The sequence below is a fragment of the Erythrolamprus reginae genome, chromosome 1 (assembly GCF_031021105.1).
Source record: "Erythrolamprus reginae isolate rEryReg1 chromosome 1, rEryReg1.hap1, whole genome shotgun sequence".
NCBI lineage: Eukaryota > Metazoa > Chordata > Lepidosauria > Squamata > Dipsadidae > Erythrolamprus > Erythrolamprus reginae.
In genome coordinates, this window is record NC_091950.1 from 398,635,108 (window position 1) to 398,651,373 (window position 16,266).

The 16,266-nt window shown below is 40.4% G+C and overlaps 3 protein-coding genes across 3 annotated transcripts in view; 2 read left to right on the forward strand and 1 right to left on the reverse strand.

Moving 5' to 3' along the window:
* The window catches only part of ASL (argininosuccinate lyase), a 29,890-nt gene extending 24,539 nt beyond the window's left edge, over positions 1-5,351 (reverse strand). Inside the window, exons 1-2 of the mRNA XM_070735066.1 lie at positions 5,256-5,351; positions 4,974-5,044 (exon numbers count right to left, since the gene is read on the reverse strand). Of these exons, the coding sequence (XP_070591167.1) occupies positions 4,974-4,985 (12 nt within the window). The 5' untranslated portion in view covers positions 4,986-5,044; positions 5,256-5,351. The remainder of the gene's footprint in view (positions 1-4,973; positions 5,045-5,255) is intronic.
* Positions 1-16,266, forward strand: part of SUMF2 (sulfatase modifying factor 2) — a 323,736-nt gene that overhangs the window by 183,172 nt on the left and 124,298 nt on the right. The gene's annotated exons all lie outside the window — the stretch shown is intronic.
* CRCP (CGRP receptor component) overlaps positions 14,122-16,266 on the forward strand; it is a 43,017-nt gene continuing 40,872 nt past the window's right edge. The window contains exon 1 of the mRNA XM_070735139.1: positions 14,122-14,289. Coding sequence (XP_070591240.1) covers positions 14,282-14,289 — 8 coding nt within the window. The 5' untranslated portion in view covers positions 14,122-14,281. The remainder of the gene's footprint in view (positions 14,290-16,266) is intronic.

The following is a 16,266-nucleotide window of genomic DNA, read 5'->3' on the forward strand; positions in this document are numbered from 1 at the left end:
AAAAGGCCTGCTGTCAGCATGATTCAGGTGCAGCTACTGCCCTGTTTTCTCAAAGCAAACATGAAGACAGCATGTGATGCTTAAGGGCTGGTCAAAGTTCACTGGTCAGAACAGAAGATACAGTTTCTGGGCCAAAGGAAGGGTAAATCGACATCCGGCAGTTTTAAGGGGTAGGGTAAGGATATTTCTTCAAATAAGGCAATTTCAACATGATATTTACCACTTCTAAAATGCTCTCTGCTCAGGACAAGAAGTTAACCAAAGATGATTTAATACCGATTGCCAATTTTAGCTAAGTAAAGAAATATTGCGAAATTGCAGGCTTGGCAAATCCACCCCAAAAATCATTTGTCTCTTATTCTGTTACACTTTGCCAGGGAATAAGGGTTTTAATTTTTGTAGTGATGTTAGTCCATCGTGTTCGAAGAGGACCTTGACATCTAATGGGTTGTGGGCTGTGGGTGATGTGTCCGCAGGTGGCTGGTAAGGCCTGTACGGGCACAAAATGTTCTGCCACATGTTGGGCATCATTGTGGCAGCATTTGCAGCTCTGGTTTTGCGGAGTGCTCGCTTCTCTTCTGCTATGAATGTTCTCCTGGCCTCAGGTGTCTGGCAGCCTTGGTGGATTGGCATGTGCCATGTTGGTCGATCTTGTGCCAGGATTTCCCAGGAGGTGGTGTCGATATCAAGGCACTTGAAGGAGGTTTTCAATGTGTCTTTGGATCGTTTCCTTGGTCCCCCATGCGATCGCTTTCCTTTAGACACCTCACCATAGAGGAGCTGTTTAGGATGAGATGGTCTGGCATCCTAGCAATGGTTCTACACATTGGTTGTATTAGACTGCCAAATGCAGGGCTTGCTTTGGTGATTCTGCAGTTGACTTCAATGTCAATTGTTACTGCATGGGACAGGGTGTTGCCTTGGTCCACTACTTGTAGCATTTATCCCTTTCTATCTACACTGCTCAAATAAATATAGGGAACACTTAAACAACACAATATAACTCCAAGTAAATCAAACTTTTGTGAAATCAAACTGAACTTAGGAAGCAACACTGATTGACAATCAATTTCACATGCTGTTGTGCCCATTCAACTTTGTACAGAACAAAGTATTCAATGAGAATATTTCATTCATTGAGATCTAGGATGTGTTATTTGAGTGTTCCCTTTATTTTTTTGAGCAGTATATAATAGGAAACATCCATACTACACTATTACATTTTACTAAGAAAGATGCTATGCATCACCTTCTGAAATCTAAGTACATTACATCCAGAGTATTCCTTTGATCTATTAATCTACGGCAGTGTTTCCCAACCTTGGCAACTTGAAGATATCTGGACTTCAACTCCCAGAATTCCCCAGCCAGCATTTGCTGGCTGGGGAATTCTGGGAGTTGAAGTCCAAATATCTTCAAGTTGCCAAGGTTGGGAAACAATGATCTACGGTAATTGCTTTCTAAATAACAACAATGTTTGTTTAACACAGTGGTTCCCAACCTTTCTAATGCCGTGATTCCTTAATACGGTTCCTCATGTTGTGGTGACCCCCAACCATAAGTCTAGCACCAATTCTCCCAACAGAGCTTTAAGCTGATTGGCAGGACGGTCAGAGGGACACCCCCACTGTAAACGCCTGATTGGTCAGATTGTAAAAATATGTTCTAAGGTGCCAGAAGTTCCTAACACCATGGTAAGTTTGTCTTTTCCCATGGTCTTAAGTGACCCCTGTGAAATGGTTGTTCGACCTCCAAAGGAGTCCCGACCCCCAAGTTGAGAACCAGTGGTCTAGCATGACCTATTTTTTTAACAGTGTCATGCTAGCTTCTAGTGATCTTGATCCTCTGTAAATGCTTGCAAACCTACTTCTTGATTATCTTTTCTAGGATTTCCCAGGTGTTAATATCAAACTGACCAGTTTCCTGGGTATAGTTCCCTTCTCTTTTTTTAAAAAAAAAGATGGGAACAAAATTAGTGCAGCTTCTCTGTCCAATGGCCATTCTTTAATATTATAGTTAGTGATTCTGAAATCACATCTGTCATTTCCTTTAGTTAGAAATAGTGTATCCAAGAGAGATGGACTTCAATTCTGAGCAAGGTATTTGAGGAAGCCTGGGAACCGAGAAACACTGATCTGGGGTATTATTCATCCAAAGACTTAGGGTTAATTCATTCATAGAAACATAGAAACATAGAAGTCTGACGGCAGAAAAAGACCTCATGGTCCATCTAGTCTGCCCTTATACTATTTCCTGTATTTTATCTTACAATGGATATATGTTTATCCCAGGCATGTTTAAATTCGGTTACTGTGGATTTACCAACCACGTCTGCTGGAAGTTTGTTCTAAGGATCTACTACTCTTTCAGTAAAATAATATTTTCTCATGTTGCCTTTGATCTTTCCCCCAAATAACCTCAGATTGTGTCCCCTTGTTCTTGTGTTCACTTTCCTATTAAAAACACTTCCCTCCTGGACCTTATTTAACCCTTTAACATATTTAAATGTTTCGATCATGTCCCCCCTTTTCCTTCTGTCCTCCAGAAGTAGTTCAAAGTAGTTTGGGGTGCTCTCATCAATTCCTTACCTATTTTGGCCGAGGCTTCTCTCTCATTCTATGGCTTTTGATAAATTGGACCATTTTGTCCTTTTATGAAAATACTGTAGGATTAAGCAATTCAGATTTCTCCCTTTGGCTTTCATAATCTTGCTATCTATTCCATTCAGAATAACTGTTTCCTTAACTTCCCACTTCCGGATCACTTTGGCCATTTGATTTGTGATCTTCAATCCCCAAACTATTGGGTGCTAGTAGAACCCAAAGCCCTAATTCATGTCCCTCTTGACTTTTACAACTCTGGAAATATGTTATACGGAACTGCTGAAGTTTAAAGGTTCACTGTGTAAGCTATATTTGCACCATAGGCAACTTGGCTAATATTTCTGCAGTTGGCTTTTGGTGCCATGTTTGTTATGCAAACCATTTTTTTTTACTATTATATGCTTGAATGTATGTGTGAATGCCGAATAAGAATTTAATGAGTAAGTTAAATTGTATAAATACAGCCCCACAGAATAAGACTGCTGGTACGCTCCAGCCCAGCAATTCTTTAACTAGTTGTGCTAAGCAATCTTTTAAAATGGAAAGAAGAAATATTGGAAACTTTCTGGTGGCAGAGATTATTCTTGGCCTCTGAACTACTGACCCTCCAATATAATGTTTGAACTGATGCTTTATACCAGATTTTACAGTATTAACTTCGTAACTCTCTAGATGTGCTGGACTACAGCTCCCAGACTTCCTAACAACATGCTTCCATGGTTATGAAAAATGTGTTTTAACTAATCATCAGACAACTGATGCCCTAACTGCCACATATTCCTCTTTGAACTTCAGTCATTCATTCCACCATTCTCTCTTAAACAGCCTTCTGCTGTTGTTGTTTTGCTACTTTTTATGCCTCAAATATGATTTGTGGAACTCATATGGAAAGCATCTGTTTCCTTCAACAATGTTCTCAACACTCCAGATTTTTCAATATGAATTAGTGAAATCACCTCCCCAGGTATTTCTTCATTACTTACAATAAACTCCCAAATATACAGTCTTCTTTTATATTTAATTTCAAATTAGCTGTAATCATTCTAATCCTTAGAATGAAAGCTCCTTGGGGGCAAGAGATTTTAAGGTATTTCTGCTGTATGATAATCTCTGCTGCATAGTAAAGCACCATTCTTCACTGTTGAAGCATTTTTAGAAATGGGCTTGTCAAAATGCTTATGATTCAGGCTTTAGACTTTTTGTTTAAAGTGCATTTCACAAACTAGCAATTAAACTAATTAAGTTTTTCCTTACTATTGGATGCCCTTCAGTTGTTAATAAATCAGTTAGGAAGGGGGAGATGGTGTAACTCAAGCCCCATATGGCAAGTTAGAGAAAAAATATTTATATATAAGCTCAAAAAACCCAGGATCTTCTCTTTTCCTACAACTCTGAGCAACTAGTTGGACTGGGTCAAATCCATCTAGTTCTCGCCTCTGAGTAGATCTCTCTAGCAGGGTATAGTTACAGCAAGTAAGAATGGCTGCATCATATTTGCTTACTGAGCGCACTTTTCCTTAGCTAATATAACTATTACTAATAATAGCAACAGAGTTGGAAGGGACCTTGGAGGTCTTCTAGTCCAACCCCCTGCTTAGGCAGTAAACCCTACACTACTTCAGACAGATGGTTATCCAACATCTGCATAAAAACTTCCAATGTTGGAGCATTCACAACTTCTGGAGGCAAGCTGTTCCACTGATTAATTGTTCTGACTGTCGGGAAATTTCTCCTTAGTTCTATGTTGCTTCTCTCCTTGTTTAGTTTCCACCCATTGCTTCTTGTTCTATCCTCAGGTGCTTTGGAGAATAGTTTGACTCCCTCTTCTTTGTGGCAACCCCTGAGATATTGGAACACTTCTATTAAGTCTTCCTTGGTCCTTCTTTTCATTAAACTAGTGATGCCCAGTTCCTGCAACTGTTCTTCATATATTTTAGCTTCTAGTATGGAAGTCTAGTATCAGGATACTATTAGTATCCTGAGATATTGGAACATTGCTATCATGTCTCCCCTGGTCCTTCTTTTCATTAAACCAACTGTATGTAATATAGCTCCAAAATGGAACAGGGGCATAACCAGATATGTAATTTAATTTAATTTAATTTAATTTAATTGACTTCTATGCTGCCCTATCGGGTGGGACTCAGGAGGGATACATGTTCCGTGGCCCTTAACAAACCTTGCAAAGTGGTCCACAATCAATCAACTCCACGCAGTCCCATCAGAACTTGCCCAACCTTGTTCTTTACACCCGCTGTATCCCACCCCACCCCACCCAGATCTCTTTGGGGTAAGAAAGGAGGTAAACCCAGGTGGTTTCCACGTCCAAAGGGGACGTGTGAGGGAGAAGACTTTCAGATGCCCACTCACCTCAGCTGCCATGACGGACGAGTGTGGATTTTTTTCTTTCTGGGTTTTTTTTGGCGAAGAACGTGGAGAACCTATGCAGAGAGAAGGAAGCGATCATTGCAAAACAAGCGGACAGTTAGCCTGACGCACGGAGAGAGAGAGAGACAGGCAGACAGACACACGGACACAATCGCTCGCAAAAAAAAGGTCCCTGCCAGTGCACTCGTGCAAGACCCGTAGAGACGCCCGGGCTCACCACACTGCGACCCGATCGGCCGCTTGCAGACTTTAAAACCAACTCACCTCCCGGGTGCGCAACCACCAACTATCCGAACTCCTGTAAATCAGCCTGTTGAAGGGTCTCCTTTTCAAGGGATCGCTGCCAACAGGCCACGCCCCCCGGGGCGGGGTTTGCTTCCAGCTGGGATGTCCTGCTCCTCTGCCCTTCTTTTTGCCCCCACCTCCCTTTTTACCCCTTCAGCGGGACTCTACTATCCCGTAACAATGACCTAAAAAGGATCCACCCACCCCAATGGCTTCTTTTTTCATATCTTCCCCATCCTAAGAAATTACTTCAGGAGTTCCAGATTCAGAGGATGCTGAGTTTTTGTAGAATAACAACAGCAGCAACAACAAGTTCTGTGTATGTGGGTATTTTGCACATGCAGAAATCGTAAAAAAAAGGTAACATATTTTGGATAGGTTTTTGCAGATTTCTGCAAGGCAGGACACAAGAGGGCAACAGACGGTAACATTCCAGCTTATCGTTTTTCATTCGGCTGCTATGTTTTCTTTAAAGAAACTGAAGATTTGCTTGTTTGAGTTGACCGTACCCCACAGAGTGCCTTTTAAATACAATTCCTGATAAATTAAGTATTTATCACTGTTTTGCTTATTTCATGAGATAATTTTTAAAGATGCTAATGCATACTCCCCTTGCAGGATCCAATCTTTTGCATTTTTATTTTTGCACACCATTCTGGGCTCCATTTTTAACATCATCAAAGCAATTAAGATTGTTGACAGGTGGTTGCAATGAAACATTAGAGGGGGAACCCTGGATATTTCACATGTGTCCTAGGAATAAATTTGGGCACAAAAAAAAATTGGACACTTTCTGCATCTATTTCGAAACCTTGGCTACCCTATTGTCCCAGTGAAACGATGAAAGGGAGAAGGTTTTTATTTTTATTTATTTTATTTATTTGTCAAGCATGCATAGGATTGTAGTAGTTTATATAAATATAGCATAAGTAAAAAAGTAACACCAGAGTGCCTTCCGTCCCCTTTCCTAATGTTTCTCTTTTACTAGTATCAGGTATACAAAATATTATTATATCTTTGTATACCACCAATATGTACTTGACAAAACAAATAAATAAAAGATAAAAAGAAAAGAAAAGAGGACAAAAGAACAGAAGGATAGGGCCGGTAGGCACAGTGGTGTGCTTATGCACGCCTGAACACAGCTCCTGAAAGCGAAAGAATATACCTGTACAAGCAAAACTTTTGGAGGCAGCATTTAGATAAGTTTTAAAATAATGGAATCTGTGCATTGATCGAAGATTGTTTGAAAGCTGCAATTAGTACAGAATGCTGCAGCTTGCGTGTTGAAGAATTGAATCATTTACAGCCAACAAAACCAATCTTGTGGGGGCTACAGTGGCTTCCAAGAAGTTTTTGAGTACAAAGCAGACACTGGGGGCGGGGGCATAGTTCCCTCTAAGCTGAGCAGTGAGCAATCGCTCACTTAAAAATCATCATCAACTCAGAGTTTTCCAAACCTGCCCAGAAGCCGAGAGGGAAAGAGTGAGAGGGAAGGAGAGAGAGAGGAAGAGAGAGAAACAGATAGAAAAAAGAGAGGAAGGAAAAGAGAAAGAAAAAGAATGGGAATAAGGAAGAGAGAAAGAAAATCAAAATCTAGTTTGAAACTAGCTCAACTATTTAAGTGGCATTTTGATATTGATAGAGTTGCCCTATTATGAGCTCACTGTTATAGACACACAGTACAGTATTTTGTTTTGAAATTCTCTGAGGCAAAACAGGGTGGGTTTTTTATTTGTTTGTTTGTTTGTTTATTTATTTTTTTATTATTTCTGTGCCGCCCAGTCCCGAAGGGACTGCCGCTCAGACACTATACTTTTCCGCCCCCCTCCCCCAAAAAAAAATTAGAGGGAACACTGGGCAGGGGTATGTTGATATCTCTAGGGTTTTTTTATAGTCTTACTAGGGTAGTTGTATTCATTTTATTTGGTTATATTTTACTGATGAGTCTTTAAATGTTTGGCACAACATAAATATCACGAATAAATAAATCATGAGAGAAAATTTGAGCACATTCGGACTTACAAGATTGACACCAGTCCTTCTAGGTAGACCAAATATGGGGTAGCAAAATCTTACAGCTTTCAATGCTCTCCTCCCTCCCTTTATCGTCATCAGAACTAGGGAAAGTCATGTTTGAGACACAGTCTCAAATTATATTTATACCCCAGACTCAGATTTCTTTTATCTGACTCTCTTCTTCCTATTCGTCAATGTTATTCCTTGGTCCCATTACAATTTCTCAAGTCTTCCAATGGTGCAATTATCTGTGTTATAACTGAATTCATCCATCTTGCTGCTGGTCATCCTCAGCTTTTTCCTTCCCCAATATGATGATGATGATGACGATGATGAAGAGGAGGAGAATGTTATCCATTCAGTTGAGTCCAACTTTGGCAATTCTATGGGCCAAATCTCTCCACATCTTCCAATCTTGTCCTAATTCTTTGAGTTTTTCTATGCCCTGATAGTGTCCAGCCACTGTGATAATTGATGGTCTGGTCTCCTTTTACCACCAATTCTTCCAAATATAATTGCTTTCTCTGGTGAATTCCCCCACACCACATGGCCATAGTAGAGACTTCTCCCAAGAACTAGGTCTTCATACTAGGTGTCATTTGTTGAGTGATTTGTTGTCAAGTTGATTTGTTTGATGATCAATTTTATTGGCTATCCATAATACAGGTGGTCCTCAACTTACAACCAGCTGTTTAATGCCTGTTCAAAGTCACAGTGACATTGAAAAAAGTGATTTATGACTGGTCCTGCACTTACAACAATCACAGCATCCCCACGGCAGGGGTGTGTTCCAGATTCTCCTGCTGGCAGTTCGCTCAGGGGCTTGCCGAGCGGGTGGTGCATGCATGTGAAGTACTTTAAAAAATGCTTCTGTGTGTGCGCAGAAACAAAAACCAAGATGGCACCATCTATGCCACTGCCGGGAGAATTGGCTAAGGGGTGTAGCAGGCCTGCGTCTCTGCTGGTTCTAGTGACCCAGGCCTCCAAGTTACTAGAGTTTCTATATCCAAACCGGGAGGATTCTACCTCTGCCCCATGGACTCATAATCAAAATTTAGGCAATTGGCAAACTGGCATGTATTTATGAGAGTTGCAGTGTCCCAGGGTTATGTGATTGTCATTTGTGACCTTCCCAGCGGCTTCTGACAAGCAAAGTCGATGAGGGAAGCCAGATTTGATAAACGACCACATGATTTACTTAACAATTGCAGTGATTTGTTTAACAACCAGGGCAAAAATGATTGGAAAATTGGGAACAACTCATTTAACAACCACTTTGCTTAGCAATGGAAATTCTGGTTCTAATTGTGAACATAAGTCAAGGACTATCTCAGAGGTCTTCAAACTTTGCAACTTTAAGACTTGTGGACTTCCACTCCCAGAATTCCCAGCTATGTTGGCTGGAGAATTCTGGAAGTTGAAGTCCACAAGTCTTAAAGTTGCAAAGTTTGAGGAGGACCCCTCTCAACAGTTGTCTCTGGCACCAAAGTTCAGAAGTGCAAATATTTATCCTATCTTATCTCCAAAGTCCAATTGTTGCTTCCATAGAGTTGCAGGGGAAAACATTCCCGGCATGATTCTGATCTTTATGGATATAGACACATCCCAGCATCTAAAATATCCCCCCCCCCCACAATTTTTTCTGCGCTATTCCACCAACAGATAGGAAATGGAGTTTTTCTTGCTTGCTCCTTTATTGCTGATAGTTGATCCTAAAAGGAAGAAGTTATTCACCCTTTAGTATTTTCATTGTCAATTCCAAGGCTGGTTGTTCTACCATTTTGATTAATTTGGCCTCCTTTGTATTTAATTTTAGTGCCTACTTTTTCACTGTGTTCCTCGACTTTTATTAGCCAAGCTTATCGATGATTTACATTGTCAAGAGTACAGTATTGCCATCAGCATATTATACAGTATTAAAAAAACCATCATTCTCTTTCAACTCAGCTTCCCTCAATGTACAGGATATATTGCACATAGATTGAATGAGTAAGGAAAAGTATAAAATAACATTAAAAGTTTAAAAGAAATAAAGAAATGGAAAAGCTTTCTGAAACTGTTACATAGGTGCACTACTAGCTATAGTATTGAGGCAGTATTATAGAGATGTTGCAATTTTTAAAGGTGTGAACACTATTTCACAAAAGGGGCAGTTTTTAAGGATTTCTTTTTGCCCCACCTTTATTATGTTTGCAAATAACTCAAGGAGGAAAACATATCCAACACATCTTCCTCCTATTTTCCCCATAACAACAACCTTGTGAGAGAAAGCAACTGACCCAAGGTCACTCATCTGATTTTCATGCCTAAGGCAGGACTTGAACTCATGAGTCTCCCACTTTCTAGCATTAGCCACTCGACCAGTGGTTCTCAACCGGGGGCTGGGACACCCTTGGGGGTCGAATGACCATTTCCCACAGACTGTGGGAAAAGACAAATTTCCCATGGTGTTAGGAACTAAATTCTGGCATCTCGGAACATATTTTTACAATCTGACCAATCAGGCGTTTACAGTGGGGGTGTCCCTCTGACCTTCCTGCCCATCAGCGTAAAGCTCTGTTGGGAGAATTGGGGCTAGACTTATGGTTGGGGGTCACCACAACATGAGGAACTGTATTAAGGGGTCGCAGCATTAGAAGGTTGAGAACCACTAGTGACTAGACCAAACTGACTCTCCATAATAACTGGATGATTAAAAAGGAGAATTCTTCCAGCACCGGCTTTCTCTCCATTCTATTGAATTGAGATAGAAAAAGCAGAATCGGGGACCCTGCTTTTTCTTTAATTCAGATTAAATAATCCTCCTTTTTTAAAAGACTGCAGAGTGCAGACTGAAGAGAGAATAATACAAACCACTGGAAAAGAAGAAATAGATTATTTTCGCCGCCAGTGATGTCTGTTGATACAACTTGATTCTCAGATTTTTTTTTCACTTCAAGCAGAGGGCAATCCCCCTCCCCCTTATTAAGTCTTGCCAGCATAAAAACATACCAGCAGCAGGCTGCATATACAGTAATCGGCTCTTGGACAGTACATGGCAGTATGGCAGTTACTGGCAAAATACAAGCCCTCTAGGGCATTTGGCCTTTTTTTTTGTCCACATGCAAGAGATAAGATATGATTTTGTGTCATTTGAGCATATGCAAGAATGTCACCACTCAAGCTCCATGTTGTAATCATTATATCACAGGCAAAGGAAGATTAAAAAAAGGTTTGTGAAGTGACATTACTGCAGATAAAGTTTATTTATTTATTTATTTGTTTGTTTGTTTGTTTATTTATTCATTCATTCATTTGTCCAGTACACAAATACATAGGAAGAAAAATAGACATGTAGTAATATATATAAGGGTAAAAGTGAACTTAGAGGAGAGGATATATGAAAGAAAGAGAATATATATGATAAGTGAGAGAAAGGAACTTTGTCACAACTTTCCTTCACTGCAGATATCCATCTTTTACCAGGAAGAGAGGGAGGAAGGAAGGAAAGAAGGATTATGACCTGAATCTGTTAAAGAAGTTTGAATTGGTTTGGAAAATTATAGAAATGTTTATGTATTTTAAAACATCCTTGTTAATGAATGGAGAGTGTCTATGAGTTTTTCTTTTTTTAAAAAAAAGACACTTTGAAGTAATCAGCAAAACGTTAAGCATAGTAAATACCTCCCCTGACAAAGAATCCAAGCACACAGCAATTCTCTTCACAATGGCACTGCCTAGGCCCCTCTGCTTTCAATAGTCAATACCAACATGCACACAGCAACCCTGGCCCCTTTGCATTTTCAGTCAAAATGTTACTATGCTGAGCATACTGTTTTTTTTGCTGGAGGGGGGAAGAATGAACAGTGGGTTTTTGTTCTTGTGGCTGTATTGAGAACTGGCAAGAAAATGCATTTTCTACCAATTAGGATTGCCCAAATGCAGCTTTACGCCAATCTTCTCTCATCTATTGCTGTGGTGCAAATACAGAAGCTACACTTCCAGCATTGGCAAAATTGCAGGGTATGTCCAAGATGGCACGGGCTCCAATGTTGCATAGTAAAATGCCCCTGTTCTCCTGCCAAGGATCACTGGCCCGGCTCCACCTTTTTTGTCATGAATGCAGGGCAGAAATTGCTTCCTCATTTGCTGTAGTTTAGAGTGGACAGCCTTCAACTTCAGCAAACTTGTTTGTTTTATTACGAGAGGCAAAACAGTTGCTGGAGGCATGAAAAGAAAAATACAGAATTAAAAACGGAGCAGCATTCCTTATTTTTTAGGGATGCAGCATTCTCATAGCTTAGTTCTATAAACCAAGGTTTTCATCTCTTCCCACACAAATAGGCTAACTCCCTCGTCTTTGTGGCAATCCCTGAGATATTGGAACACTGCTATCATGTCTCCCCTAGTCCTTCTTTTCATCAAACGAGACATACCCAGTTCCTGCAACTGTTCTTCATGTTTTAGCTTCCAGTACTCTAATCATCTTTGTTGCTCTTCTCTGCACTCTTTCTAGAGTCTCCACATCTTTTTTACATCGTGGTGACCAAAACTGGATGCAGTATTCCAAGTGTGGTCTTATCAAGGCATTATAAAGTGGTATTAACTCTTCACCTGATCTTGATTCTATTAATGCTGCATTAATTCACGTAACAGATGTTTTACTTTTGAGCTCAATTGTGGTAATCAATGGAGGTCTACCTGTAAGTATTCTTTTCATCCCCGTAATTTTTTTAATATTTTAGTTTTTAAGGTTCTCATTTTAAATAACTATTGTATTATCTATTTTTATGATTGTACCTATATAATTATTGTGGTTGTTGTGTGCCACTCACAGACCCTTTACGAGATGGGCAGCTGTAGCAATTTGATGAATGATGTGCAGTCAGGCGGTAGGGAAAGCAAGTAGGATGCTTGGCTGCATAGCTAGAGGTATAACAAGCAGGAAGAGGGAGATTGTGATCCCGCTGTATAGAGCGCTGGTGAGACCACATTTGGAATACTGTGTTCAGTTCTGGAGACCTCACCTACAAAAAGATATTGACAAAATTGAACGGGTCCAAAGACGGGCTACAAGAATGGTGGAAGGTCTTAAGCATAAAACGTATCAGGAAAGACTTCATGAACTCAATCTGTATAGTCTGGAGGACAGAAGGAAAAGGGGGGACATGATCGAAACATTTAAATATATTAAAGGGTTAAATAAGGTCCAGGAGGGAAGTGTTTTTAATAGGAAAGTGAACACAAGAACAAGGGGACACAATCTGAAGTTAGTTGGGGGAAAGATCAAAAGCAACATGAGAAAATATTATTTTACTGAAAGAGTAGTAGATCCTTGGAACAAACTTCCAGCAGACGTGGTAGATAAATCCACAGTAACTGAATTTAAACATGCCTGGGATAAACATATATCCATCCTAAGATAAAATATAGAAAATAGTATAAGGGCAGACTAGATGGAGCAGGAGGTCTTTTTCTGCCATCAGACTTCTATGTTTCTATGTTTGTAGCATACCATTATTATATTACATGACTTTACATTATATAATTTATTATATAAATAAAATAATTATATAACATAATAAATTATTACAGTACAGTATTATATTATCATTATTACATTATTTTATTTTGTTGTTATTATTATTATTATTATTATTATTATTATATCAACAATACAACACAGTAAACAACATCACTATGCTGGATTTCGTATTTCATCATCAGTCAGGCGCTTCCCAAGCACCTAGAACTGCGTGATGTAGCGGCGAATTATGTAGCGGCCTTTTGCAATTGACAGATGGAGATTTTGTCAATTCTGATGGTTTTCAAAGATCTTTGGGCACTGAGCCCAGCGTGCCAAGGACCCTGGGACCACTTTCACTGGCTTATGCAAGAGTCGTTGCAGCTCAATTTTCAGATCTTCATATTCTGCTATTATTATTGTTGTTGTTTTTGTTGTTGTTATTATTATTAATTTTACTTTGTATTAGAGGTGACGCAGTGGGTAGAGTGCAGTACTGCAGACCACTAAAGCTGACTGCTAGATCTGCAGGTCAGCGGTTCAATTCTCATTATTATTATTATTATTATTATTTATTCGATTTGTATGCCGCCCCTCTCCGAAGACTCGGGGCGGCTCACAACATGTAACAACAAATCACCCGCTCAAGGTTGACTCAGCCTTCCATCCTTCCAAGGTGGGTAAAATGAGGATGTGGATTGTGGGGGCAATATGATGGCTGTTGAAAAGTGCTATTGCTAGCGTGTTATAAGCCGCCCTGAGTCTAAGAAGGGTGGCATTACAATTTTTGAATAAATAAATAAATAAATTATAGACACCCCTCAAAGTCATTATTAAAAAAATGAATTGCATAAACTTAAGCCAAGGAAAAGGATCTATGATGCACCAGTTCTTAGGAAGCAGCACTTTCCATTTAAAATGTTCAGATAAGAAATATTTTTATTGATTGATTGATTTTGTCTGTTGCACAATGAGAGTTATATTGGGTATACATATAGTAAATATATAATCAAAGTTATAGAGGATATACTCATAGTAAAATATATCTAAGAAAGAATAGAAGAAATAGGAACAAAATATATCAGTGAAAGAATAGAATAAATATAAGAAAGAATGGTATAGGAGATATAATAGAGCAAGAGGACAGGGGACGGAAGGCACTCTAGTGCACTTATGCACACCCCTTAATATACATACATTTACATATACGTATTTTTAAAGTTTCAATTCTTGCTAGAAAGTGGTCTCTCTCTCTCTCTCTGACACACACACACAAATGAGGTGACATTAACATCTGGAAGGCCCCAGGTCCCAAACGGAGTCTTGCCGCGGGGGGAGGAGCCGCCGTGCCTGAGAAGGGGCGGCGCCGGCGGATCCGGGCAGCGGCAAAGAGAAAGCGCGCGGCCTCCTTGGGGCGCAAGAAGTGCGCAGTGGCGGCGGCGACGGCAGCGGTACGGACTTGCCCCTGGACGGCAAGGGCAACATGGAAGTGTAAGATGGCGAGCGAACTGGGCTTCTTTAGACCAGCAAGACACTCTCCCCTCGGGGGTCAAAACGAGAGAGGCGGGATTACACTCAAAGGCAGGGAGGAAGGAGAAGCACCGGGTGCAGGTCTGAACTGCCATTGCTTTCCGGCCATGCACGCACACGCGTTTCCCTGGCTCCTTTAAAGCAGGGCTCGCCAATCTTAAGACTTGTGGACTTCAACTCCCAGAATTCCTCAGTCAGCTTTGCTGGAGGAAAGAATGATTTGCTGGATGAGGGATTCTGGGAGTTGAAGTCCGCAAGTCTTAAAGTTGCCAAGGTTGGAGAGCCCTGCTTTTAAACCCTCGCGGTTGCTTCGACCTCCTGCACGCGTTGCTCCTCCTCATCCTCCTCTTCCCTGGCTGGGTTCCCCCCCACCCCTTTTAAAAAGCTGTTCAGCGGGTTGTGTGAATGTGACTAGTTAGTTCACTCTTCATCTTCCTCGTGCAAGCCCTGGAAATGAGACCAGATTAGGGAACCACATTATGTATATCGATGAGTCGAGCTGTTGTTGGCAAATCCTTCAATATCGAGAGAGGGTGGAGTAAATTAAAGGCTTTAGTCGAGCTTTAATGATGATGACTTTCATAGCCCCAGAGAGGGTTTGGCAACAGCAGGGTAAACTCATGTCTTTCTAACTGTTTTATTATTACTTCTTGGTGTTATCTACAACCCTAACATTTTCTATCGTCTCCAATCCAAATCCAGGTTTGGCCCTACATTCATTCATTCATTCATTTATAATTTAATTTAATTTATATGCCACCCAACTCCCGAAGGACTCTGGGCGACTTATGACATCTAAAAAGGAATAGTTTAAAAAACAGTTAAAAACCCCTTAATAAAATCATGCATCTCATTTATGGCTGGATCTAAATGATATATCATTTGATCATTTCCTACCAATTAGGATTTTAATTCTACCAATTAGATCTTTACGGTCCTCCAGAAGGCCAGTAGGTTATTATTATTATTAATTATTATTTATTAAATTTGTATGCCGCCCCTCTCCGTAGACTTGGGGCGGCTCACAGCAGTAATAGAAACAATATACAATATAAATGTAATATTTTAAAACTAAAAACCCATAATTTAAAAACATGCACACAACATACCATACATAAACAATATAGGCCTAGGGAAGCTATCTCAGTTCCCCCATGCCTGACGTGTTGCCCACAAAAACTTATTGATTGATTGATTGATTGATTGATTGATTGGATTTGTATGCCGCCCCTCTCCGTAGACTTGGGGCGGCTAACAACAGTAACAAAAAACCAGCATGTAAATCCAATACTAAAACAACTAAAAAACCCTTATTGTAAAACCAAACATCCATACGTACAAACATACCATACATGAATTGTAAAGGCCGAGGGGGAAAGAATATCTCAGTTCCCCCATGCCTGATGGCAGAGGTGGGTTTTAAGGAGTTTACAAAAGGCAAGGAGGGTGGGGGCAATCCTAATCTCCGGGGGGAGCTGTTTCCAGAGGATGGGACCTAACTGGTCTCTGGGATTCGTGCGGCAGAAGGCGGTCCCGGAGATATTCTGGTCCAATGCCATGAAGGGCTTTATAGGTCATAACCAACACTTTGAATTGTGACCGGAAACTGATTGGCTGCCACAGAGAAGGTCCTCCCCCACGGATCCTCCAACTGATACTGCTTAGCCGATGGGATCTGGAGAAGGCCAGCCCTTTGGGTCCTTATCGGTCGCTGGAAGCTGTGCGGTAGAAGGCGGTCCTGAAGATACGTGAAGATATTATTTGGCATTAACCAAATTCAGTTGCTTGCTTCAGTCTGCTGTGATGGAGAATCTCTTGCTGGGAATACACAAAATAGTTACATTTTTTTCTGCATTGCTTTTTTAATGCCATCTCTGAATCTAGACTTATGATCTGTTTTGTCACTTCAGAAGTTTGAGAAGCTGTATAGGAGGAAAT